We start from the raw sequence: 27954 nt of genomic DNA, 5'->3' as shown, positions 1-27954 counted from the left end.
CAACAAACCATCGCTTCAGGTAATGTTTTTGATAATTTCTTCATTAATTCCTATTTTTTAAACCATCAACAATATTATAATGAACGTTTCTGTTGGTTGAATAACAAATATACCACACATGGCATTTCACTTTGTGTGTTTTCAAACGCGCGGTTCCATTTTTTGGAAAATAATCTAAATAAATTTTGCGCAAACTTACCACAGTTGTGTATTTTGACAATGACAGGGCTCTCGTATTTGTGTTTTTGAAAATGGTTTTGAATTAACGAAGAAAATATTAGAAACGTACCTGAAGCGATGGTTTGTTGACATCCGATTGTCCCACACATAGTCGAAAAAGTAACGTGGTACAGGCACCTTGTGTACTGTACTCATTTGGTTGTGATATACAACATTACTTGTCTATTTATATTTACAAGGAGTATGCTTCAGTTACATGTTCCATGATCAGGTTTGTTTATTATGTTTGTGCACTTTGAAAAGTTTGTTGATATTTGTAAAAACCAACCAAGTTTGTTAACATTTACATGGATTTTGGAATATGATCGACAGATTTGTTATGTATGGCAGTGCAAGAAAGTGACTTAAATTTTTCTTTTATAACCACGCCGTCATATAGGACCAGCAGATGCCATTGAGAGTTTTAAATGATATGTCCATGAAACAAATAAGTGCTAGATTTCAAAATGGCTAAACAGACATCATTCAAATATGTTTATGTTGATTAGGCCACGACTTTTATATTTCTTGGTTTACAAAACCGCCGACCCTAATTTTTGGAAAATGGGAAAAAAATAAAATCGGAAAATCGTCTTTTTTTTATATATTTTATTCCCGACCGCACTGAAAAACGAGCAAAACGAGAAAAAAAACACGATCCGGTTTGAGTACGGTTGCGAATAAAATCAAGTAAGTACAATCAACGATTGGTTCACATATATTACAGAGATCGGGATATTTTTCAATGTGACACAGTATGTACCAGTCCTTTTATGGGCACTTCTCAAAATTTATTTAATTACAGACAATAGGAAAATCAGCGTCAGTAAAATGTCGACCGCATCAAAATTTATTTCCGAGTCTGTGACGCAACTATATTGTTTAACATGTTTATTATATTAAACATACCCGATATTATAGTAGATAAAAAAGTATTACCTTGCAATTTGATAATTAGTATAAATAATCCAATAAAACACTGCCATTATTTACGATATATGTGTTTAGGAATTTTGTAAACACGTCCGCCATAGTTTATTGGAACTGTACAGAAAGTTTGGAAATCGGAACAAATCGGTATATCTCGGAAAATCATTGATAAATGTATTTGTCGTTTTAATGCTTAGGGCCGTGTAATTTCGGCAAATCGGAACTCAACTTGCGTATTAAAAATACTAGCTCAATTAACCGTTAAACTCCGCCTCCGTTCTCTGCAAAAGATTCGAAGGCGGAGCTATGCACGTGCTATTATTAAATTGGAGGATTGCAATTGAGAAACAAACGCACGATTGGTTCGGCATGTTGATTGCTAGACAAAGGAAGCCAATTTTGTCGGCGCGAAATTTGTCGCTTTATTGCTTCAGACAGCAAGCGGCTTTCCTTTGATGACGTCAAACTGTCTATTCACACAGACTGCACATTTTCAGAAGACTTTAACTAGCTCCTTGTTTACAATTCCAGTAAAAACACTTGCTAACATTAAACTTTGGATTAAATTATCAAAATAAAGCAAAAGCCAAGTTGACAAATATGATTGTATTAATTCGCGTCAGTTTAAAAAAGACGTGTTGCGTTGTAAATCAACGAGTTTTCACGACAACAACAACTTTAACAAACACGCGGGGATCGATCTACCTCGATTTTTTTCATGGACGATGTCATAAGTCCAATAAGAGCAAACACAAACTTTGTGTATGAGTAGTTTATCTTATATAAGATTTATGCAACGGGCATCGCATTGCGTAATGGTGCGCATCGAATTACGGAAATGAAGCGCAGTTTTTCGTTTTAATGGGAGAAGAACGCATGTCATTTAATGGAGTGTTTAAAATTGCCTGATGTTACAAAAGGTGCTTTGAGGTGACTCATTTCATTTGAAGATATAGATGTGTTTCATTGCATAATTAGATTTTTCGTCTCTGTGTTAAGGTTATAAAAGATATGATGTCTTTGTTCTGATGTTATTAGTATTAACTTATTTTTCCAATGATGTTTTTTTTTTTTTTTTTTTTTTTTCGACCGCCCGATGGACCATTTTCAAAATAATTTTTGTAAACCAATAAAAAAAAAAGTCGTGGCCTTATAGTCTGTCTATATAAGTCTGATAATAGTCTGTGTCACATTATTTATTACAGGCCACACCATAGTGAAGTCTTGTTCATCAATTTTTTTTTTAAATAAATTAATTGATAATAGTCTGTGTCACATTATAATTTACAGGCCACACCATAGTGAAGTCTTGTTCATCACTTTTTTTTCATAAATAAATTAAGCGAGCAAGCGAAAAGATAAACATTTTTTTTATTCTGACATTTTTTAAGCAAGAGATTCATTTTCAACAGAGCCATACAAATATAGATATTTAAGTTACTTTTTAGCAATTTTATCTATCATCCAACAAACTTGTTCATAATAATTTAACATTGGCATAGGAGTAATGGCCTCTGACTTTTTCAAACATGCCATTTTAATGTGTCACATAAAGCTTCAGAAGTATAGTACATAGGGTCAAATATTGGTCAGTATTTGTACATTATTTCCGGTGAAGAAGGAAATTACTTTATCTGTTGAACGATTCATGATTGCTCTTAAAACGGTGAGACCACACACTTAAATTTAAACAAGCTTATCACTTTAGAAGTTGATTTTTTTAGCTCACCTGTCACGAAGTGACATGGTGAGCTTATGTGACCGTGTGATGTCCGGCGTCCGTATGTGTGTGCGTGCGTCCGTCCGTCAACAATTTGTTTGTGTAGACAGTAGAGGTCACAGTTTTCATCCAATCTTTATGAAATTTGGTCAGAATGTTCATCTTGATCAAATCTGGGTTGGGATTGTATTTAGGTCATCTGGGGTCAAAAACTAGGTCACTAGGTCAAAAACTAGGTCACATAATAGGTCTAATAATAGAAAAACCTTGTGTAGACAATAGAGGTCGCAGTTTTCATCCAATCTTTATGAAATTTGGTCAGAATGTTTATCTTGATGAAATCTGGGTTGGGATTGTATTTGGGTCATCTGGGGTCAAAAACTAGGTCGCTAGGTCAAAAACTAAGTCACTAGGTCAAAAACTAGGTCTCTAGGTCAAAAACTAGGTCACAAGGTCAAGTTTTAGTCAAGTCAAGGTTACAGTTTTCATCCAATCTTTATGAAATTTGGTCAGAATGTTTATCTTGATAAAATCTGGGTTGGGATTTTATTTGGGTCATCTGGGGTCAAAAACTAGGTCACTAGGTCAAATAATAGAAAAACCATGTGTAGACAATAGAGGTCACAGTTTTCATCTTATCTTTATGAAATTTGGTCAGAATGTTTATCTTGATGAAATCTGGGTTGGGATTTTAATTGGTTAGTCAGGTGAGCGATTCAGGGCCATCATGGCCCTCTTGTTTCTTCAGTCTACAAAGCACAGCATCCTGGATAAGTTTTTAAAGATGTTTAATTTAACTAAATTATATACAATAATCCTCCAGCTTTACTGTTTTGTATATCAGATGTAGCTGCATCATGGTTAATCTATTCATGCTCAGATACTTTCTTACTAGATTCTTGTTTTAAATGGCGCTATTTCCAACCCTAAGATACTGATGAGCAGCAAACAGCATAAAATCTGTAGTTACTTGCACACAGTTCTGATTTTATGGTGATTGAATATAGGAAAGGGTTAAAGGCTTGATATTTGCAATCATCTCAATAGAGCTGCAACGATTCACCAACAGCTCGATCCAACTCGATTTCGATTTCAGACACTCCAGTACCGATTTTTTTCGATTCGATTCATCTTCAAACCTAGTTTGATCATATATTCACTCTTCTGCCTCAAAATAAACATTTCTGTTCAAATGTGTCGCATACCTAGATATCTTGGGCATTTGTCAAATTGTGTGTTTGTTTGATATAGTTTGGTTGGTTCAACAGTGTTTTAAAAACTGTTGAAAGTGTGTTAAATTAACATTTGTAAGAAATATTTTGCAAGAAATTGCCAATTGTCTTTCAAACTATGTCAATATTTCAATAAAACACATAAAAAAGAAAAGCAAATTAAGACTCAATTTTAATATAAAAAACTTCTGAATAGAAGATTTTGTTGAATACACAATAATATATAATTAAATAAATAATCATAAGAACATCTAGAATCAGTGGAGTGATAGTATTATCACTATTATACTTATATCCAAAACCGCTACAAGCATGCCTACCATTGTGCCGTGACAGCATCACCTGTTACCTGTAGGACAAAGCACATTCTCTAATAAACTTAACAAATTCCCAACAGAAACAGAACTACTTTTCTGGCTGGCGACTTGAGAAGTTGCACTTGTGCTACCTCTTAGTCTTGCTAAATCAACGTTATGTTTGCATCCGTGAAGCACAGTTTACACTTTGCTTTATCGGGAGGGTAACCATCCCGAAACCCAAAATACTGCCACACTTTTGATTTTAGCTTCTTAGGCGCATCTGATAATTTCAATTTGTCGGCCACAACTTGTTCAGCTATTTTGACGCTTTTTTCCGAAAGTAGACCGTAATGCGCTTATTGATTGGATGACTAAAGTAATAAGCAGCAAATCGCGCGCTTTGTAATTACAGAGGTAAAGATAAAACCTATACCTTACCGTATCAAATAGTCAGAATACAGCGAACTTTACGTATCTATGTATATATATGTCAATATGTTAAAAAATCGAATCGAATTTGGTAGGTTTGGTATCGTAATCGAATGAACGCATTTCGAACAGATTTTCGATGCATCGGATCGAATAGTTGCAGCTCTACATCTCATGCATTATAAATTTTTGTTCACTGTCTATCCTTATTTGTAAATTTGTATGCCCCGGTAGGGTGGCATATAGCATTTTGAACTGTCTGTCCATCCGTCCGTCCGTCCGTCCGAAAACTTTAACATTGGCCATAACTTTTGCAATATTGAAGCAACTTGATATTTTGAATGCATGTGTATCTCATGGAGCTGCATATTTGAGTGGTGATAGGTCAAGGTCATCCTTCAAGGTAAAAAACTGTAAAGCGCCTTTGAACGTACATCTCTAGTATGAAAAGGGCGCTATATAAATGTGGAAAAAAAAAAAGAAGAAAAAAAAAAAAAAATAAACATCAAAAAATACAATCCAAGGGAAGTAATAAGCTTTAAAAGGGAGATTATCAAATATGGTGGAAATCAATTCTTGTGTAGTAAGTGCACTGGTAACTGTAGATACATTTTGATTGTTATGGATGTCTAAAAACATCAAGCATGAAAGCATGATGCAGCACCTCATCAGGGTCTGCGCTGTTTGCTTAAAGAAATATTCTAAATATAGAAATAAATATACAAGACATCCCTAATTTTGGAAATAAATTGATACCAATTTTGAAGGATGGGAGAGTCCATTAGGCATAAATGGGTGAAGGTCCCGCTGAAGTTTCTTTGATGGATTGTTTCAACAGTATTTCAGTCATATCTTTGCAAACAGTAGCAACTCACCATTTTCCTGGTTAGCTGGTCTACCAGTACTAAGACAGTGTACCGTATTTTACCATGCATAGCGCGCAGTTTTTTACCTTCAAATTTCAAAATAAAAATTCAGTGCGCGTAATACATTGACACAACGCTTTCCTGGTTGCTAAATTGCAAAAAATCCATTTCGTAATTGTAAATCTTCACAATTGCCGCCATTTTTGTTATTGCAAAAAACTACACCCTATAATGTTATAGACTGAAGGGGCCGTTGTCGAAACAACAAATAGCGGGAAAGGTTAGGAATGAACGGGGGTAGTAATAGTTTTGACAAAAATTAAAAGATGAAAAAAATGTCTTTGTTGGTGTTTTCACATTTCTTCATTGATTGTTCACTAAAAAAAATCGAGGTATATCGATCCCCGTTCGCCGCGGTATTGTTTGTTAAAGTTTTCGTTGTCATGAAAACTCGTTGATTTACAACGCAAAACGTCTTATTTGAACTGAGGCTAATTATTTCAATAAGTATTTCTCAACTTCGCTTTTGCTTTATTTTGATAATTTAATCCAAAGTTTAATGTTAGCATTTCCGAAAATTTGCACTCTATGTGAATTGACAGTTTGACGTCATCAAAGGAAAGCCGCTTCCTGTCTGAAGCAATAAAGCGACAAGTTTCTCGCCGACAAAATTGGCTTCCTTTGTCTAGCAATCAACATGCCGAACCAATCGTGTGTTTGTTCCTCAATTGCAATCGTCCAATTAAATAATAGCACGTGCAAAGCTCCGCCTTCTAACCTTTTGGAAAGAACGGAGGTGGAGTTCAACGGTTAATTGAGCAAGTGTTTTACGTAAGTTGAGTTCCGATTTGCCGAAATTACTAGGCCCTAAGCATTGAAACGACGAATACATTTATCAATGATTTTCCGATCTCTGCATAAATATGCTACTGTGCGAGTATACTACGTAGGTTACAAACCAACAATAGAGATATAGACTCGTTTTATTTTCTTTCAATAGAGACAAACAAATGATATTTCTCAAATGGCTTTACGCGGATAACGCCAACTGTATGGAATTGAGCGTTCGGGTGTATTGTTTGTCTTACTATAAAATACTTATCAACTAGACGCAGTGAAGGCGCGAAATACCGGGTCAAACTGGATTTATTGGGGAGCATCTCTTAATGGGGAAATATTTAAGTCGATGAAAAATAAAATGGGATCCACGGACGATTTGCGTAAAATTGGACATTGAGATGTTGCGGGTCTGCGGAAGAAGATGTCATACGATGTTGTGAGCGGCAGGTAATGAAAATGTTACACTGTTCAAATGTGAGGAATACGTAATAGTGGTTCGAATTTAACGCGCAGGGGTCTTGAAAAAACATGCGCAGCGGCAATAAGGACATAACGGTGTTCTCGAGAGAATAATCTTAAAAATTGTCGAAAATATAGTGCTTTGCAACCCATGCTCCTGATCGTATAAACGCTCCCTACTTTAAAACAAAAAATTAAGCGCCCGAAAAACTCAGATTAAATGATTGCGCAATATAAGAATGGCGGCCATTTTCGGCCAAATTTTCAGGTTTTTGGTCTTGAATTCTTTTTTTTCTCCATTTTGGCTTTAAAAAATCGCATGCGCGTTATACATGGTAGCGCGCTATACATGGTAAAATACGGTATATACTCATTCCAGTAACTGACAAATGCACACTTAATATGTAAGAAAGTGTCACTACTTTGTCTTTTACATATTTTTAGTTCACCTGAGCACAAGTTGCTGATTAAGAGCTTTTTTTGCTTACCCTTTGTCCGTGGTGTGCCTTGTTTGCTCGCCCTTTGTCCGTGTTGTATCTTTTTTGCTTGCCCTTTTTCCGTGTTGTTCAGTCATTGTGTGTCAACATTTGCCCTGTAAACACTGTAGGGGCTGCATTAATTGCCCAATCTTCAGGAAAATTGGTCAGAACATTTGTACCAATATAATCTAAGATGAGTTGGAAACTGGGTCATATGGGGTCAAAAACTAGGTAACTAGGTCAAATTAAAAAAAGTTTCAATGTTTACAAGCAAACAGTGGCAACAAATCTATGATCATGAAGACAGTCATTAAAATGTTATTTTATGTGTTTATACTTCCTATCAAAGGGTTGTGGTAAATTCAGGGGAAGGAGAAATAGGAATCATGAGCCACCTTGTCAAATGCCAATATGGGGTCAAGTGGGATAACTAAAAAATGTAGAGGGCTGGACCTGGTTGCTCATATATCAAACATCAAACATTTTATCAAACATATGCAAATCATTCAAGCATACAAATTAGTTTACATTTTAACACATAAAATTAAGTGTTAACAGTTAAGTTAGATTAATAACATGATCCAAAAATTAATGGCTGTTAATGTTTTGAGCAATCAGGCCATTTACTACAAATATATGATAGTGGGTTCTGAGAATGAGAAAATGAAAATTAATACATTGCAGTTAAATGTTGACAAAATCCTTGATTGATTAAAAATGTTATTTTGTATTCTCAGTCTAGAACATGTTTATTGTGTATATAATAAAGGTAACAAGAAAAAACTCAATAAGTAGGAAAAAAATCCTGAGTTTCTATTCTTTGATATGTATATTTTGTAAGGTTTTGCTTATGTTCAACACATTAGCATAACATTATTTTAGATGCAGTGACTTGAGTATTCATGAATGTATAAACATTTGTTCATACAGGATCGATTACATCTTGTTGCATGTTGTGATTCCTTAGTGTCAGGTTCTGTTTTATAGAAATCCCACTCATCCTTATAGAATTATTTCATACATTATTTTTTACATTGAGATAGTGCCAATTGTCACATTTTTAATGAATAAAACTAATTATGATAAAAAATGATTGTAACAAATACAAAGTGCCCTTTCCAGTACTTCAAAGTTGACATTTTAGAAAATTGGAATTTAAGCATACATGTAAAATTAAGAATTTAAATTTTGCATACTATCAAATAAGGCATGCATGACATTTTGCATAAGAATTTCGTGATATTCTCCTCAGAGTCATAAATATGTTGCTTCTAGATGTTATTAATTTTGTCTTCATTATTCCCAGAAATAACATTTACAAAGAAAATTACTGCCAGGTATTGCAGCTAGTTGCACAGTTAGTATTCATAGTGCACAATCGATACATGCAATCTCCCCATAGGATTTCATCATGGGGTGAAATCTGGTCTGGGAATTCCAGGACGTGCATTAATTGCTTGCAAATATTCTGCTTTAGTTTTAATTTCCAAATGGAAATTAATTATGAAAATCCAATTCCACCTCAGTAGTGAAGTTGTCTTTATTTGAAACTGGCAATGTCACAGAATGTTAATTGAGACTGTACATGCAGTTTGATTAAAAAGAACAGGTTGAATGAAGTTGCAAGTTGAAAAGTCCAATAGAAATAGGGTCCTTTATGGGTAGCAAACACCAAGTCTTGAAAAATAGTATAAAAATTTTTAAGAATCCTTATTGACTGGGTTTATAAAAATGTTTGGTTAGGTCCAGTTTTGTATATCCTTCTGTCATTCAGAGAATAGAATTGCCTTTGAAGTGGCAACAATCAACAGTAACCACTCCATCTTTCACGCCACTGTTGTAATTTTGTCTTGATTTCTTGCCTTTTGAATGCCTAATTAAGTAGAAGCTCTTGAAACATGCAGCTGCATAATGAAGTCTCAGTGAAGTAGATCTCTAAAGACGTAATGTGATGATTTATATATCTTGTGCAGGACAATAATTCGGTTAGCATATTGCTCACTAAAAATTGTTTATTTAATTGTTTATTTGTATTTTATAGGAAAATACTTCAGTAATGTTAGTTCTAAGTTTTGTTCATCAGATTTATACATGTACATGAATACATGTACATGAACTTGTAGTGTCAAAAGACCGTTAACACTCAAAATCAACAAATTTTTCGTACAATATTTCGAAAAATAAAGTTAACAAATAAAACATCAGTGTTCCTAATAGCAAAAGCCAAAATGTCAACGCTAGATGTGGTCTGGTAACATACATTTAACTAAATAAAAATGCTCCTCTTTTGTGTGGGACAATATATTCAACACATGTTCATGTACCATATAAGTGTTTGTGTCGTTGCGGCAAATGAAAATGGAATATATTGTGCCACAAAAAGTAACGAGAGCGCCGATGGCGCTGAAAGCATAGTTGCAAGATACAGGGAAGTTGCTGCTGAAGTAAATGTTTAGGTCAAAATATACTAAATAGTTTCCTTATATGTTTCGATGTAAAAGCGACAACTTTGAGCGAAAATAAATACAACATTTTGCACATAGAGACCCCCATAACCATACCTTTTCTTGACGGGCATTCTTAGCTGAATCGATTTAAGCAATAAAAAAGATTTGTCATGTTCAAACCAAAAACAAATTCGACTCAAATCAAAATCGACTGTTTTTGCGCCTTTTTCGGCCGTTTTCTAGTGGATTGTAACCTTTTGCAGTGCCATTTTTTACTTTAATCTCCAACTTTATCCTATTTCAGGGATTAAGTAGTGAACACCTATGCTTACCCTATCAATATCTCCAAACGATAAAACCAGAACAAAGTGTATAACATGCCTTCGAGGAAAATATGATGATTTGTTTAGAAAGTACAGCCCTTCATGACTCGATTATTTAGTATATTGTAGCCTTAACGATTGTTGACATCACGAGTCGCCCCCCTTGTTAACAAAATGCTCTATTTTTAGAAACGGGAATTCCAAATAGTGACGAATGTGAATGGTTACAAAATGACATAACTATGAAAATAAATACGTAGAATTACATTATTTCACGCATACCATTATGCAACCATCCGTTTTCTTTTCCGACTTGATACATTTACAGCTTTCCATTTAATATTTTACAGACACAGCACTCGTCCAGAATTCGCGCGAATCCATTAAATCCGATGCCACATTTAAACCGTTAACTCTACTCGTAACGTAAATTTCTGGCTCAAAGTAAATCAATTTAACTTCAATTAACACATCTCTATTACTTTTAAACTCTACTTCATCAAATCCATAGAAAGGCACGTCAGAATCCATGTCATAAATCAGAAAACATTCATCGTACTCCGCCATTTTTTACACATTTTCAAAGAATATAAGTGCTTTATGCCCCACTTCCTGCTGAGAATATGTTTTAATTTCTATTTATAATTAACCAATGAAATGTTACATATACTTTAACCAGGGCCTTATTAATTCAGTTATGTAAACATTTGACCTCTCACAGAACAGTAAACGAAGGAAATAGAAATTGGGATCCCATATAAATTAGGTGTGAGGTCACTATCAACAAGAACAGAATTGTTTTACGAACGAAATTTGTTTTAGGTTATAAGAAGATTTTTTGACATAAAACGGTCTTAGAAAAATTCACTAAAAACGGTGTCAGCAATATTCTTGGAAGAAAACGTTAGGAAAACGTTTCCCCCCAAAAAATTGTAAGAATTACCATATGCTAAATTAAATAGATATTTCGTCTGATTTTTGATCAGGTAAGGCTTCATAATGGACAACCGATGTATGTGGATTTTCGAAATGTGGTATATACCATAAGCATAGGTGCAAGCACCTATGCTAAAAATGAGCATTTGGTATCTCTTAAATCTTTTTTACCATACCACAAGTATAGTGGGATGTTGCGTAACCTCTTTCATAGTGCATGCTTCTACAGTGAGGTTAAATTTGATATGTCTTGAAAACGTTCTTTTGTTCTCAACAGATGGCGGCAATCTTTTGTATTCACGAGTGCGAACAAAGCAATAATAGAATGTTAAGTTTGTTTATATTCACAGTTCTCAATTTATAAAACGTTGAACATCAGTTCACCAATTACTACAGGTATACTATAGACAACAACAAAAATGCTTTATAATCGCTAAAACAGAATATATATATATAAAAAAACTAAATATAACAAGAAATATCTTTTAAAAAGGTAGTCTCTGCTTGAATGCTGACTTTGAAATAAAGTTTGCAATTTACGTTTCTAAATAATAAAATTGAAAAAAAAAGTTTAACTATTGTGTTTTTGTCCCCTAACGGTTTCAAATGCAACTGCTATTATATTAGAACAGTCTGCGAGTTACTTGCAGTCTGTTTAGATTAAATGCTGTTTGCTGCTCATCACGTAAGGGATAGAAATGAAACCTTTGAAACTTGAATCAAGTGAGATAAGTCTTAAATTTAATTTACAGACTTCAACATGTGCATCTGAGTGATAAAGAGTTATGGGTTTGTTTGATTTTCAGGTATGAAGTTCAATTCAAGTGTTGACAGGCACATCAATTGGATGTACACTTTCATGAAAGACCATCATCAAGGCATGGCAACTAACAATACCTTGATTCCTGTCGTGCGAAGTCCAACGGTGTCCCAATGCTCCAAAACTGAGCGCCAGTGTCAAAATGGCGCTTGTATCAAAAGAATTGAACTTTGCCGTGAGTATTGAAATTTTTTTACAGTTTTTGCAGTGTGCAACAAAATGTTTGAGGTTGTGATCTAGTCATGTCCTGGCTGAGTTTGATAATGGTTCTGGATTAAAAAAAGAACAACATGGCTTCCCGGGGGTTGAGGCAGTTTTCCTTATATGAAAATAGTGAAAAGTTTTTAAAACGCAATAAGTTAGATTTTTGAAAATGGTACCAGTTTGTGGAAGGAGTTATGACCCTTGATTTATTTAAAATTGGCCCCCAAATCCATCTTTTCTCTATATAACACCATCATTTATGATCTTATCTTGATGAAAACTGTGTGGAGATGTTATTTACAAAAAAAATTATTATTTGTTTTCTTTTGGAGTGATGGCTTTTAAATAACTTAATTATTCAACCATTCCTGCTTCCAAATGGTTTTCACTCAATCCTCACCAAATTTTATGAAAATGTTTAAGGATATATTTTATCCAAATTTTTACCTGAAGCTCTGCAGAGTAGAGTCATCGTCCTTGGTTCAGCATTTATTACATTTTTTTCTCTCTGTCAATAAAAAAGACATTCACTTGGGAAATCACATACATGTATGTACTTTCACATAACATACATTAAGAGCAATTTCAAAATTTCTTGAATAATCTTTTAAATGTTTCTTTTAAAACCTAGAATAAGTAATTACCTGTTTTGCTTATTTAACAGCTATTAAATTGAATTCAATTCAATGTACCTTACATGCTTGCATCTTAAATAAATATATCAATAAGAAATTGAGACAAAATTTATTTAAGTTGTACATATTTTCTACACCATGCTGGGTAGGTTGTCTAAAAATATATAAAATTATACATGTTGCTACCACTAGTTCTCACTATAGTGATGATTAGTTTTCTCAGTTGAATATATCATTCCAATTGCAATTAACATGAACGTGAGGACACTGGTTGTGGAATTGTTTGTTGACTCGAGTTTTGTGCGGTTATATTAGTCTTAGAAGACTGATAGTAGAATGTTGCCATTCACATCGCTTTGATCAAGAGCGGAAGGTTTTCAGCATTGGTTTTAAAAGGGTGATAACAGTTCTAAGAAGGTACTATTGAACTCTAGTGTGTGTACATGCTAATTTTCCACATGTTACCTGTAGTTTGGTTGGCCTCTGAAATAGAATGCATATAAATGTTTACACAAGGGTCCTTATTGTCCCCTACCGGTTTCACCGGAGGGGACTTATGGTTTGCGCTCTGTCTGTCAGTCAGTCACACTTTTCTGGATCCTGCAATAACTTCAAAAGTTTTTAATATTTTTTCATGAAACTTGAAACATGGATAGATGGTAATATGGACATTGTGCACGTCATTTCATTTTGTGCCTACGTCAAAAATTCTGGTTGCTATGGCAACAAATAGACTAGAAATACTGCTGAAAATGGTGGTTTTCTGGTTCCTGCGATAACTTTAAAAGTTCTTAATATTTTTTAGCTCATCTATTTTTTGAAAAAAAATTATGAGCTATTGTCATCACCTTGGCGTCGGCGGTGGCGTCGGTGTCCGGTTAAGTTTTGCGTTTATGTCCACTTTTCTCAGAAAGTATCAATGCTATTGCATTCAAACTTGGTACACTTACTTACTATCATGAGGGGACTGGGCAGGCAAAGTTAGATAACTCTGGCGTGCATTTTGACAGAATTATGTGCCCTTTTTATACTTAAAAAATTGAAAATTTTGGTTAAGTTTTGTGTTAAGGTCCATTTTATTCCTTAAGTATCAAAGCCCCCCTATTTTATTTTTTTTTAAGATCATCTCACAAATGACCACCACACCCTCACACTATACCCCCCCACCCCACCCCACCCCCAATTTTTTTTTTGGAAACAGTTAAAAAACACAAATATTTATTTTTATTATTTTATGTTTGAAATACCGTCTAATCATCGCACCTAAGAATCACCCCCCCCTACCCCCACCCGAATCCCCCCTCCAATCCCCCCCCCTAAATTTTTTTTTTTTTTTTAAGATCATCTCACAAATTACCACCACACCCTCACACAATACCCACCCCACCCCCCCCCATTTTTTTTTAACGGTTAAAAACCACAAATATTTATTTTAATTATTTTATATTTGAAATACCGTCCAACCATCGCACCCAAGAATCCCCCCCACCCCCCCCCCCCCAACCCCCCCGATTTTTTTTTTATTTTTTTTTTTTGCGTTTTTTTTTTTCCACATTTTTGGAAGATAATGTAATAAATGTCCACACCCCCACACTATACACCCCTCTTCACTCCACCCCTCCCTCATTTGTGATTGAAAATGAGAGTCCTTTCACCTTTAAAAAGAAAATAGATGAGCGGTCTGCACCCGCAAGGCGGTGCTCTTGTTCATGAAACTTGAAACATGGATAGATGGCAATATGGACATTATGCACGTCATTTCATTTTGTTCCTACGTCAAAAATATTGGTTGCTATGGCAACAAATAATAATTAAAAAAATTCTGACAATGGTGGAATTTCTGACAATGGTGGAGCCGGTAGAGGACTATATTGCTTGGCAATAGTCTTTTTTTTCATGTATTCTTTTTAAAACTTGCCCTATAGGTTTGTCCCAATTAAAACTTGACAGAGTTCGACAATGGGTCAAGTCATGTAAAAAACTATGTCAAATAATAGAAAAAAGTTGTGTTATCTCTAGATACCAAATTTATTACCGGTAACCTTCATGAAACTGTAAAAAAAAATTCTGAATGATATCTGTGAAGAGATTAAAACTGGGTAATATGTAATATTATGTTATCATTAAATAGGTCACTGGGTGTAATTAACTAACATGTTTTGGCCAAAAAAGGTGAAACTTGCTCAGAATGTAGAAATAGAATGTGTACATTGAAAAGAAAAAGATTGTTAAGGTGAAGTGGATATGGTGTCAGCCTAGCTAGGGTGGGGGGCACGGTGAAGTGGATATGGTATCGGCCTAGCTAGGGTGGGGGGCACGGTGAAGTGGATATGGTATCGGCCTAGCTAGGGTGGGGGGCACGGTGAAGTGGATATGGTGTCGGCCTAGCTAGGGTGGGGGGCACGGTGAAGTGGATATGGTGTCGGCCTAGCAAGGGTGGGGGGCACGGTGAAGTGGATATGGTGTCGGCCTAGCTAGGGTGGGGGGCACGGTTTGATATGGTGTCGGCCTAGCTACGGTCAAGGGCTCGATTTGATCCCCACTGTGGGAGTATTCTTTAGATCTTCCCCAGAGACATCAAGAACTGAATCTTCCCAGGCTATGGACTTGAGAGTGTTTCAATAAGTCTTAGGCTAATTAGCCTTTGAGTTAAAACAAATGGGTTTCAACTAAACTAAATAAAGCGTATCAGTTTGATTATTTTTTTAACAAAGAAGTCTGTTTTTCTCACTTCAGCTGAAGAGCAGCTGATGAACCAGAACACGATTATGATCATGATCATTGTGGGGCTTGCAATCGTGATATTCCTCGTCGCACTCTACTGCTTCCAGCAGCGACAACGAAGGGCAAACAGACAATATGGTGAGTAGAAGAGCATCGTACTTCAGATTTTACTTTCTGTTGAAGATATGCACTTTACCTTTTAACCCTTTCCCAAGTCATTTCCTGTGTGTTTGCTTTTTGATGTCAGTATACAATTGTTTTGCCAAGTAACTTTAAGAAAATTAAGTCTATTTATAAGACATACTTTGGAAAAGCCTATTAAGGCTGGCATGACAGAATTATTTGTCTGTGTCTATTTACAGTTATCCCTTCTGCAGCCTCTGCATATGAAACTGAGTAATTTCATATTGTCACTATTGATATATACAGCTTTGTAATTTGAAATTGCACTGAAGGCAAAGAAAGACAAAATTGAATAAAATTATAAATTATTTTACCAGTATGAATAAAATTATTATTTTAAAAAAATACACAAAACAATGCTGTGGGATGCAGGACAAATTATACTTTGTAGTATCTGTCTAACCTTTGAATGTCAGATATAATAGTTTCGAATATACAAGGATGCAAACCTTACAATCACAAATAGTCGCATTGGAACATGGAAGTTTTGGTATTCAAAGAACTCGGTGGACATTCAAGTAGCGTACAAATCAGACTGAAAATGAATGATCTTATCTCACTTGCTCATCTTGACCAATGTCATTACTACCAGACCGCTCATTGCTCCTGAAGCAAATTGAGAGTGATGTCATGGGAATTCATTGAAATATGCAGCATTCCATTATGTAGAAAGTGGCATTTTTTTCAGATTTGTCTCTATTGACAAAGTTGACAAACATTTTGTGAAGTTCTCCGATAGTGCCAAGCAGTAATTGTTCATTTAACCCTTTGCATGCTGGGAAATTTGTCTTCTGCTAAAATGTCGTCTGCTTAATTTCTAAAATTAGCTTTTTCTTCAAATTTTTTCAAAGAATACTATCAGAATAGCAAACAGTTAGGATCCTGATCAGACGCCACGTTTTGTGGCGTCTGATCTGGATCCAAACGGTTTGCAAAGGCCTTTGAAATTCGGTTCCAGCACTGAAAGAGTTAAAGAGAACTATTGGATAAATTGACAGATCAGTCACAAGGGTCGATTTTTTCACATGCATTTGTGTGTCCTACCTTGTCCAAACTTTAGCCTTTTCATTCATCATGCAAATTTACATTAACCCATTTATGCCTAGTGGACTCTTCCATCCTTCTAAATTGGATCAATTTATTTCCAAAATTAGGGATGTCTAGTATATTTATGCCCCCCTTCGAAGAAGAGGGGGTATATTGCTTTGCACATGTCGGTCGGTCTGTCGGTCCGTCCACCAGGTGGTTGTCAGACGATAACTCAAGAACGCTTGGGCCTAGGTACATTGATCATGACTCGCAGATGACCCCTATTGATTTTGAGGTCACTAGGTCAAAGGTCAAGGTCACGGTGACCCGAAATAGTAAAATGGTTTCCGGATGATAACTCAAGAACGCTTAGGCCTAGGATCATGAAACTTGATAGGTAGATTGATCATGACTCGCAGATGACCCCTATTGATTTTGAGGTCACTAGGTCAAAGGTCAAGGTCACAGTGACCAGAACGAGTAAAATGGTTTCCGGATGATAACTCAAGAACGCTTAGGCCTAGGATCATGAAACTTAATAGGTAGATTGATCAGGACTCGCAGATGACCCCTATTGATTTTGAGGTCACTAGGTCAAAGGTCAAGGTCACAGTGACCCGAAATAGTAAAATGGTTTCCGGATGATAACTCAAGAACGCTTAGGCCTAGGATCATGAAACTTGATAGGTAGATTGATCATGACTCGCAGATGACCCCTATTGTTTTTCAGGTCACTAGGTCAAAGGTCAAGGTCACGATGACCCGAAATAGTAAAATGGTTTCCGGATTATAACTGAAGAACGCTTATTCCTAGGATCATGAAACATGATAGGTAGATTGATCATGACTCGCAGATGACCCCTATTGATTTTCAGGTCACTAGGTCAAAGGTCAAGGTAACCCGAAATAGGAAAATGGTGTCCGGATGATAACTCAAGAATGCTTATGGCTAGGATCATGAAACTTCATAGGTACATTGATCATGACTGGCAGATGACCCCTATTGATTTTCAGGTCACTAGGTCAAAGGTCAAGGTCACAGTGACAAAAAACATATTCACACAATGGCTCTCACTACAACGGAGAGCCCATATGGGGGGCATGCATGTTTTACAAACAGCCCTTGTTATATCTATATTTAGAATATTTCGTACAGAAATTCTTTTAAGCAAACAGCGCAGACCCTGATGAGACACCGCATCATGCGGCGTCTCATCTAGGTCTACGCTGTTTGCCAAGGCCTTTTTTTATAGACGCTAGGCATAAATGGGTTAAACTTACCACAGATGATCACCATCATAATATGACATGTTGCATATAATACCCATCTTTCTACCTCAAATGTCAAGGTCAGAGTTAGAGATCAGAGGTCAAATTTTGCCTTAAACAGCTTGTCAGGACTGTAACTATGTTATTGATCATGCCATTGTAACCCTCTCCCACTCAGAAGCAAAGTGAAAATGAGAAACTCACAGTCTGTTCAGGTTTTATGCTGTTTGCTGCTCATCAGTATCTTAGGGTAGAAAATGAAGCCTTATAAACTTGAATCTAGTAAGAAGTCTTAATTAAATTAACCTTTCTAAGGGAATCCAAATGCATCAAAACACGTATCTAAGTGGTAAAGGGTTAATAAATGTATAACTTACCACAAATAAACAAAAGTTAATGTTTTGTATGATGAAACTTTTCAGGGCTATATCTCAGATATGCTACAAGATTTCAACATGAAAATTCATCGGTGTGTAGATATCAATAAGGAGAATTGCAATTTGTAAAAACAATGACCCAATAAATAATTACCCTACACTTAATGATTGTACTGTATATCATGGGCTTTGCACTGATCCATAAACAACGTTTATTTGGCGCGTGATATCAATTCAAAAAATTTGCTTGTAAATTTGGCATCTGAATGGTAATTCAAATTTAAAGACAATTCATTAACATTTGGAAACACTGTTTTGAAATTAAAAAATATTGAAAAAAAATCAAAATGTCCCATACTTTTTATTATAAGCATTTTTCAGAATAGGGTGGAAGGACACGAGAAAGAGGTTAATGTCTGAAAATTGTGTGTTGGTATATTTCTGCCAATATTCCAATGCTTCAGACTTGGCAAAGTATGCTGGCAACCATCAAAAATGTGTCGATTAAACACAGGAAAGCTTAATTGATAATGCCATATACGTATTAAGTAATTTGGTTATTCTGAATTAATTTACTAATGCTTTGTTTATTGATTTGTCCTAATGTGAATACAATTTGCATTCCTGGAGTTACACTGTCACAAGATTAATAGGTGTTTGCTTTGAGCAATTTCGATAGCATTTGAGTGTATTGATATTTTACAGATTATATGTTTACATTTTGCTGTGTTGCAAATGTGCTGCATTCTTTTTATGCCCCCGGTAGGGTGGCATATAACATTTGATCTGTCTGTCCGTCCGTCCGTCCGTATGTCCGTCCGAAAACTTTAAAATTGGCCATAACTTTTGCAATATTGAAAATAGCAACTTGATATTTGGCATGCATATGTATCTAATGGAGCTGCACATTTTGAGTGGTGAAAGGTCAAGGTCATCTTCAAGGTCAAAGGTCAAAAAAACAAATCAGAGGGAAGTAACAAGCTTTAAAGGGAGATAATTTATATTTATCATTTGGCAGGTACAGATCATTTTTACAAGGGAGGTAATATGTTTTTAAAGGGATATAATAAAAAAAAAAAAAATCAATCAAAGCAGTGCAGTAGGGGGCATTGTGTTTCTGACAAACATATCTCTTGTTTCTTTTAATTTATTGGAAGCTTCAGTGACATTTTACTGTATATTTACTGTGTTTTTTTTATAGCTGACTTGAGCAGGATTGTGAGCTTTTGTGATCCCCTTTCGTCCGTTTTGTGTTGGGCATTGGCCATCAGCATACATTTAACTTGTGAACAATCAAGTGGTTACTTAAATTGCTCAATCATCATGACATTGGACAAATGATATCAAGGCCCAGTTGGAATTTGCTTTTTGCAGCGTCACAAACTACCGTATATCATTGGTAATGTTGACTAAATACTGTGCAAAGACTCTAGGAGTTATACCATTTTTTGCCATGAAATTTGGTTTTTCAGTTATGTATTGCCCCACATACACTCTCATTCTTTGCTCGCTCTTTTTTTATGCTCCCCTAAAATTTATTTTGGGGGGAGCATATAGTCCCCGCTTCGTCTGTCTGTGTGTGTGTTCATCCGTGCACAATTTTTTTCCGGGCTATTTCTCAGCAACTAATGACCGGAATTCAATGAAACTTTATGGGAAGCTTCACTACAAAGAGGAGATGTGCATATTATCAGCGGGTTCTGGTTGGATGATTTTTCACAGAGTTATGGCCCTTTGAAATTTCTTTAAAAAAAATCTTGTCCCCCCAACTACTGTGCCCTCAAGACGTTTCCTTTTATCTGAATATACAGTGCAATATTGTGACCAAAAAAAACTTTGGGGAGCATCACCCGTCTCCGACGGTTTCTTGTTTCTAGTTGATTTGCTTAGAGCTGGACGTCTTCGCTTGCGCTCTGCTGTTTTCTCATCAATAACATAATGATTTCTATGCTGCCTGAAGCCAATTTCGCTTTCACTCGTAAAAGTTCAAAAATCTTCGCAGGAAATACAAATGGAATACATTGTACCACAAAAAATAAAAACAGGAATTTTGTATCTTATTAAATCAATGTTACCAGACCACATCTAGCGTGGTAATTTTGGCTATTGCTATTAGTAACACTTATTTTGTATGGGTTAACTATATTTTGCGAAGTATATGTTGATTTTAAGCATTTATAAAAAAAGCTTTTAAAGACGTTTCAAGTCACACATTTTAATTGTACTATGAAATTTTGTCAAAACATTCGTCTTAAGTATGTCTAAAGCGAGTTAAAAAAAGGTTCTGCTTCTTTAAAAAAAACATTGCTTTCTGTAGTGCAGAGTCTTATATGGCTATTTTTAAGAGAGGCGACATCTATTAGCAAAGCTGCATACAACTTTGTCAAAACATTTGCCCCAATATTTCTTGGCATGGGTTTAAACTTTTTGTCATGTGGGGACAGAAATTGGGTCACTAGGTCATAGAAAGGAAAAACAACAATGTTGAGAACATAACCAGACAACATGACTATGAATATATTTGTCTGAAGCGTTTTGATGTTAGAAATAATTTTTTTATTTAATTAAAAAACAGACACACTGATGTGGGTCTTAGGACATATGGCCCTCTTGTTTGCCATATTTTCCCTCCTGTATATGATCTACTTAGTTATTATTTCCAAAATCAATTTCACTTTAACAGGAAATTTAAATCTGTCATAATTTTGTTTTATTGTTGTTTAGAATGAGTTAGAGCAAAATGCTATTAAATCATGAACATGATCACAAAAATGAAGTCCAAAAAAAACTTCTTAAAAAACTTTAACAATAAAAACCGGAAGTCCAATAAAAGATACAGTGCTCATTCTCTCCCCTGTTTGTCTTGTTCTCTGCAGAGACTGAGGGTTATACCGACGGCTGTGACAATGAACATCTCTACGCCCCGCCCCCCACGTATAATGAAGTCATCCAGACAAACTTATACCCACCCACCCCAGAACAGCTCAGGGTAAGCAGGTTTGGTGTTCTAGCAGTAACTGGCATTGCTCCCATCTTTTCTCAATCATGAATGTAAACAGTGGTAAATCATCGGCGGGAAAGTTGATTGAAGATTTTTTCTTATGGGCTTTTGTTATTTGAAAGAGTAAAAACCAATTTTAAATTTTGGTTTTTCTGATGTTCTTATCAAATGATAATCCGAACTGAACTTGTTATTCAACTATATTAGTACATAATTACAGTGTAGTTAATTCACAACTGCCAACATGATTTTTTATATACTGGGGAAATAATGTTTTTGCCCTGTCTGTTGGTTTGTTTGTTGGTTTGCATCAAACTTAAACATTTCCAATAACTTTTGCAATATTGAAGATAGCAATTTCATATTTGGCATGCATGTGTATCTCAAGGTGCTGCACATTTTTAGTGGTGAAAGGTAAAAGGTCAGCCTTCAAGGTCAAATATATGAGTCAAAATCATCAAACTTTAACATTTGCCATAACTTTTACTATATTGAAGACAGCTACTTCATATTTGGCATGCATGCGTATCTCATGGAGCTTCACATTTTGAGTGGTGAAAGGTCAAGGTTGTCCTTCAAGGTCAAAGATAGGGGGGGGACATGGTGTTTCACAAACACATGTTGTTTACCATTAAATTTTCTTTTGGCTTAAAATTAGGCTTGACAATTGGTCTTGTCTAACAGTGAAGCGGTCTGTGTTTGACATTTCAGGCATGTCATTTTCACATGATATGCAACTTATTTGAATAATTTGTTGAATAATTGAATGCTTATTAAGTAACATTTTTAAACAGTTTCAAATTTTAAATCTTGGTTATGCATTCTGTAGGGCCTTTTGACCTTCTTAGAGAAGGGCCGCTTTTACAATTTTAAGTGGTTTGAGACTGAAATTTTCTAAATTTTTAGAAGTTCGCAACTCAAATTTTCCCAAATAAGACAAATGAATGTCTCATTTTTTCGCAATTTTGAATAGTTTGCAACTCATTTCACAAATTGAGGGCCAAAGGCCACTTCACAAAGTCGGGGAAAAAATTAACCCATGTTATTTGCTATTGCTTGCTGATGATGTCTATCCCATGTTGCAGGTAAGGCAGATATCAGAGGAGCCCTCCAGCCCAATGACTCCTCCTCCCACGTACAACTCCGCCCTCCTCATTCTCGCCAGAAGTGCAGAGTCCTTGCTCCAACACAAACCAGTCAATAAACGATTATCCGTTCTAAGTCGCCGCAGTCTTTCGATGGATGTCATCGAAATTGAGCAAACTTCTCCGCCAAAACAGGAAAGTGCAGAAGCAGACGGTCACCCGACAAATGACTGGAAATCGAAAAGCAGAAACATTTTCCGGTTTAGCAGACAATTCTCAAAACCTGGTCATATACCTTCACATAGTGATAAAGATGGCAGTGGGCATCACTGTCAGTCAATCTTGATAACTCCTCCACCCTATCCACAGACTCCTCCCATTTATCCATTAACTCCGCCCCCACCCTGCACACCACAAGCGATAGATCCATTCTCAGTGCTAGCTACGAGAGACATTCATTTGCAATCAGAAAATCGAATAAACTTGTCTTCAATAAGTGGATCAACCTTTCCCAGGGAAAACGTGATTGTACCAAGGCCTATAGAGCCAGTGGACCAGTCGTCAATGTTTGCCAGTAATGTGTTTTCATCAGGTTGTAATCAACATGTGCAGGGAGATGGTGCTAATGAAGATGTTTTGCCTTATTCAGACGTGCCTAGTGTTGCCTTTGTAGGAAATAGAGTGGACATCTGAATCTATGAATTATTGAAGTTGTAAGTGTGTTTATGGGAACATAATATTTGTGTAAGTTTGTCAACTTTACCTAGTCAGAGTCATTACTTGTTATCCTTTATTTACAGAATCTCATTATTACATAATTGACATGGTCATAATTTTGTTTAATCTGTTGTCTGTGTATGAAAAAATAATTTTCAATCTGATTAAAGTCTACATTTCCACATAAGTCACATTTGATAATAAATCAATATCAGTGTCGTTGACATACCTATTTTTTGTATATGTTTTATGTTAAGAAGTGGAAAACTGACAGCTATCATGACTAACATGTATATAAGATAAATCTTGTATGTTCATAAACCATTTTAGCTCTACTATTCATTGAACAGTTTGAGCTATCCTGCTCGCCCTGCATTTGTCACATTTGCCAGCAGTGTTTGCGCAATGCTGTGGTAAAGGTAAACATGAAACATCTCCACATCACAGTTTATACTACATGTATTCAATTGAAACTTCACACATGTGTTCTGGGTCATTGTGTAACGTCCCTGACCAAGTTCCTTAACTCTTACCTGCAATTAAACAGAATTATACCCCATTTTGTACTTGGAAATTTGGTTTAGGGATTGTTCAACATCTCTGTATCACTTTTGCTGCTACATGTTTTCAATTGAAACTTCACACATGTTTCATTGTGTGAGGTCACTGACCAAATTTGAAAACTCTCATCTGGCATTTAGCATAATTATACCCCTTTAGATACTTAGCAATTTGCTTAAGGTAAACATGCAATATCTCCTTATTGTGTATACAACAGGTATATAATTTTAACTTCACAAATGTGTTCGTGGTCATCCTGTGAGGTCACTGAACAAGGCCCATTAATCTGACCAGCAATTATGAAGAATTATGCCCCTTACATACTTAAAAAACTGGTTTATGTTTGCGTGCAATTACTCCATTTCTTTATATTTATTACAGATATTGACATTATACAGTATGTCTTTGGGTCTTTATGTACATTTTACTGATCAAGACCTATAACTCTGACCAGCTTTTTAAACAGGATTATGACCACTTACTCTTACGGTATTAAAGTCCACATAAGGTTTGCAGGAGAGTTAAAATTCAGATTGCAGTTTTTGTTTGTTAAGTTAGCCAAGTGGCGATATTTATTTCTTGCTGATTCCTATATGTGGAGAATTGAAACTGTATGAACTTTATTATAATTTGGGAGAGTGGGCGTACATGTTTTACAAACATCTTTGAAAGATTGTTAATTTATAACAAGGTATGAAATCCTTTAGTTCTTATGTATTTAAAGAAATCCTTGGTTGTTACTGACTCTTTTAACCAGGTTTTTCCAAGGAAAAAACTGGTTATTAGATTGGCGAATGTCGGCGGGCGGGCGGGCTGGCAGGCGGAACAAGCTTGTCCGGGCCATAACTTTGTCGTTCATTGTGAGATTTTTAAATCATTTGGCACATTTGTTCACCATCATTAGACGGTGTGTCACGCGAAAGAATTATGTTGATATCTCCAAGGTCAAGGTCACAATTAGAGTTCAAAGGTCAAAAATGGCTATAAACGATTTGTTTGTAATACATGTTATACGCGGTTGCGAAAAAATCGTGCTGGGGAAAGAGAGGTGACACTTGGTAGTCACTTGCAGGAGGTGGGCCTTGTTTGGCATATGCCAATTAACAAGTCTGTTATTTTAGGTGATAGTAACTGTCCCTTATTATTTTATGTCATTGACACGTTCTTTGTTATGATTAGCGGATAAGTGGGACTGAATAATCGTTAACGAGTGTTTTAAACAACGAAGCCAATTGCCAAGTACGCTGCATTTATTGATAAACAACAGTATTAAATCTATAAAAAAATGTTTTTGTTATAAAAAAAACCCCAAAGGTACGGGTTTTTATGTATATGTACAAAAATAGTAGATGCAGTTAAAACCAAAACACAAATCAAAATATTCTTTATTAATTTGTAACAAAGCGCAGAATATATTTCAGTCAGGTGTTGATCACACATCGTCATATTTGAATTGTGTTTAATAGTATTGTCTTTTATCCGGATTCGCCGCGTGTAGGCTGTATAATCTGCAACACCCCTGAAAAACACAATACACACAATGGGTAATAAAGTTGTTAACAATTAGCGCTAATCAACACTATTATACCTAAACGAAGTCGACGCATTCGATACAGCCTTATTGCATTCGCGTTTTACAGGAAATGTCAGTTGTCAGTACACTGTATAATGAACATCCCTTTGTGTCAAAACCGGATTTAACTTGAGTGTGAATAGTCGACTGTTTCATGTTCTATGTATCAATACCATCTGTGTATCTGTATTATAAGTATACCAGTCAACAAACAAGGTGCGCACTTCCGCATATGGGTATTCGGACGTTCAAAAAATTGACCTATGGTTTAGCGTTCACGCCATCGAACGCATTAAGCAAGTTAACTCGTTTTTTTCACTATTTCTTTATTTGCACAAAATACTAGTGGCTTATAACTTACCTTGCAATCTTTTTTTCTCGCATTTTGCGAGTGTGCGAGTGTTAATTTCGAGCCCTTTGTATATGCGTGGATTACGCTGGATTTAAATGCCTCACGCCTACGGTAATTCAGTCTTATTTGTTTCAAATATGGGACATGATTGTTCGTTAGGATCTTGAATTCGTCCATCGGTCCAAGGACGAAAAAGGCGAAAATTAATGTTGGACGAATAATAATGGTTTCACAGTAACTCAATGGTTTGCATAAACGTCTTAAATTAAGACAGATTCGTCTCTGGAGTGTACAATCTTATATTAAATTGAGTGCAAATCAGGGTTCTGATAAAAAAGATTTTCAATTCAGTTCAGAACTGAACAATTGATAAAAACAGGTAACATCTGTCATGAAAATGGGAAAATCAATAAAGGTAAATTAGACGATTTGTAACTACCAGTGACTTGCTTGTTAAGTGAATACAATCTACATGTAGCAAGTTTCAGCCTATTTTCAGACAATGGTTTATCTCTCTGTGTGATTAACATCTGTAACTCAACTATGGACTTTAGCGTGTGTTTTCAAAGTATGATGATAGTGGATACAACCAGTATAATATTAGATTTAAAAGTTTCAGGTTTATTGAATTGTTTCATAAAAAAACTGTGTGTGTTTCGTCATGCTACACATGTTGGTGTTAATAACACTAATTTCTCTATATATTCATAAAAAGAGTAAAAAAAGCGACTACATAGCTTGTTAATTGGAAAACAGTTTATAATAAGTATTGAAAATGGCAACTTCTGTCACTTCTGTTGGAAAAAGTTCAGATTTTGTTAAGGACTATGTTTGCAGCGCATGCGAAAGTCAAAGTATTTTTGAAAGTGACGATATTTTTTGTGAAACATGTATGAGGTTTTTTTGTGGAAAAAGGGTTTATAATCATGATCAATTGTACAAAAACCATTCCAAATATGGAAGAGAAGCAACAAATAACTGGCCTGTTACAAAGAAAATGGAGGATTTGCTTCTGAAATGTGATGTACATAAGGACGAGAAACTGAAAATGTTTTGCCAGGACCACAGTCAACTGTGCTGCTCAGATTGCGTTCTGCTTCAACACAGGTATGTGGCACACAGTCCTGAATATGATTGAATTGTATTAAGGTTTTATAACGTTATAGGGCTACAGTCACATTCATCCATCAAATATCTTCATTCTGAGCATTCAATTGTTAATTTTTTATGGTACTTATATTAAAGGACATTATTGCTAGATGTCTAAATGTCAAATTGGTGCCTACATTGATTGTAAAGACAAGTGTGTAATTAATGTGTTTTTTCCCATGTAGGGGACTACTGTTTTGATTGTAATCATTGTCAAAGCCTGGTTTATATACTTTTGTATTAGGTAGTCAGGGCTCAAGCTAGACTCCAATTTTTGGGAGAAGTCACTTCTCCCTAAGCTCTGGAGAGGGAGAAGTGGGGCAGTTTTAGGGAGAAGTGGATCTTTTGCGATCACCAGTGGACCATTGTGAACCATGACCTGTTAATGTGTATGAACTAAAGTAATAAAATCATTTCTTTGAATAAATTTATTACTGACAAAAATATAAGCATAAAAACATAAGAAAATAATGTTGAAAAATCATTTTTATAAGCACTAATTTATCAGTTCATACATATGACACAAGAGCAAAGCATAAGACTCAATATATACATGTATGTTTGAATTTGAGCACTTCAGCTCAGTACAAAAAGCACTTTTTACTAATAGTACAGCTTGCGGACTTTCAAGGACTTCTCAAGATTTATTTCGGGTAAAAATTACAGACAATAAGAAAATCAGCGTCAGTAAAATAGCCCTCAGTAATGACACATTACAAATCTTTGAACAAAAATGGAATCGGATTAAATTCTCATAATGTTTTGTCCACTTATATACATTTCACTCTAATGTTAGTTTATCTATCTAAAATAGTTATGTTTATTTTTATTTTTTTCAATCTGACAAGATCATTGTGAATATACAACAAAACACACAAGTCCAGTATGCTTACTTCCGACTTTATACAACTCATCATTTTTCATAACTATCCCTGGCCTCTGTTGCTCTTTTCTTTTCTCTCTATAAAAATATATATATATTAGCATATCTTGTATAACATGTCTGAACTTTATTGCTTTGTACAATCACTTTGTTGTATGATCATATACATGTTTACATTATATGTATGATATTGAATAAAAAATAAAATTGCGA

The 27954-nt window shown here is 35.3% G+C and overlaps 1 protein-coding gene across 1 annotated transcript; it reads left to right on the top strand.

Annotated features, from left to right (window-relative positions):
- On the top strand, positions 1-27954 carry LOC127843635 (uncharacterized). Its single transcript, XM_052373338.1, has 5 exons — positions 1-19; positions 11986-12174; positions 15575-15700; positions 21297-21409; positions 22507-27954. Exons 2-5 carry the CDS (start codon positions 11988-11990, stop codon positions 23197-23199), a joined length of 1119 nt encoding a protein of 372 aa, XP_052229298.1. The 5' UTR covers positions 1-19; positions 11986-11987; the 3' UTR covers positions 23200-27954.

Source organism: Dreissena polymorpha, chromosome 9 (genome assembly GCF_020536995.1).
Source record: "Dreissena polymorpha isolate Duluth1 chromosome 9, UMN_Dpol_1.0, whole genome shotgun sequence".
Taxonomy (NCBI): domain Eukaryota; kingdom Metazoa; phylum Mollusca; class Bivalvia; order Myida; family Dreissenidae; genus Dreissena; species Dreissena polymorpha.
The sequence above is the reverse complement of the archived record's forward strand: the minus strand, read 5'-3'. Positions and strand labels throughout refer to the sequence as shown.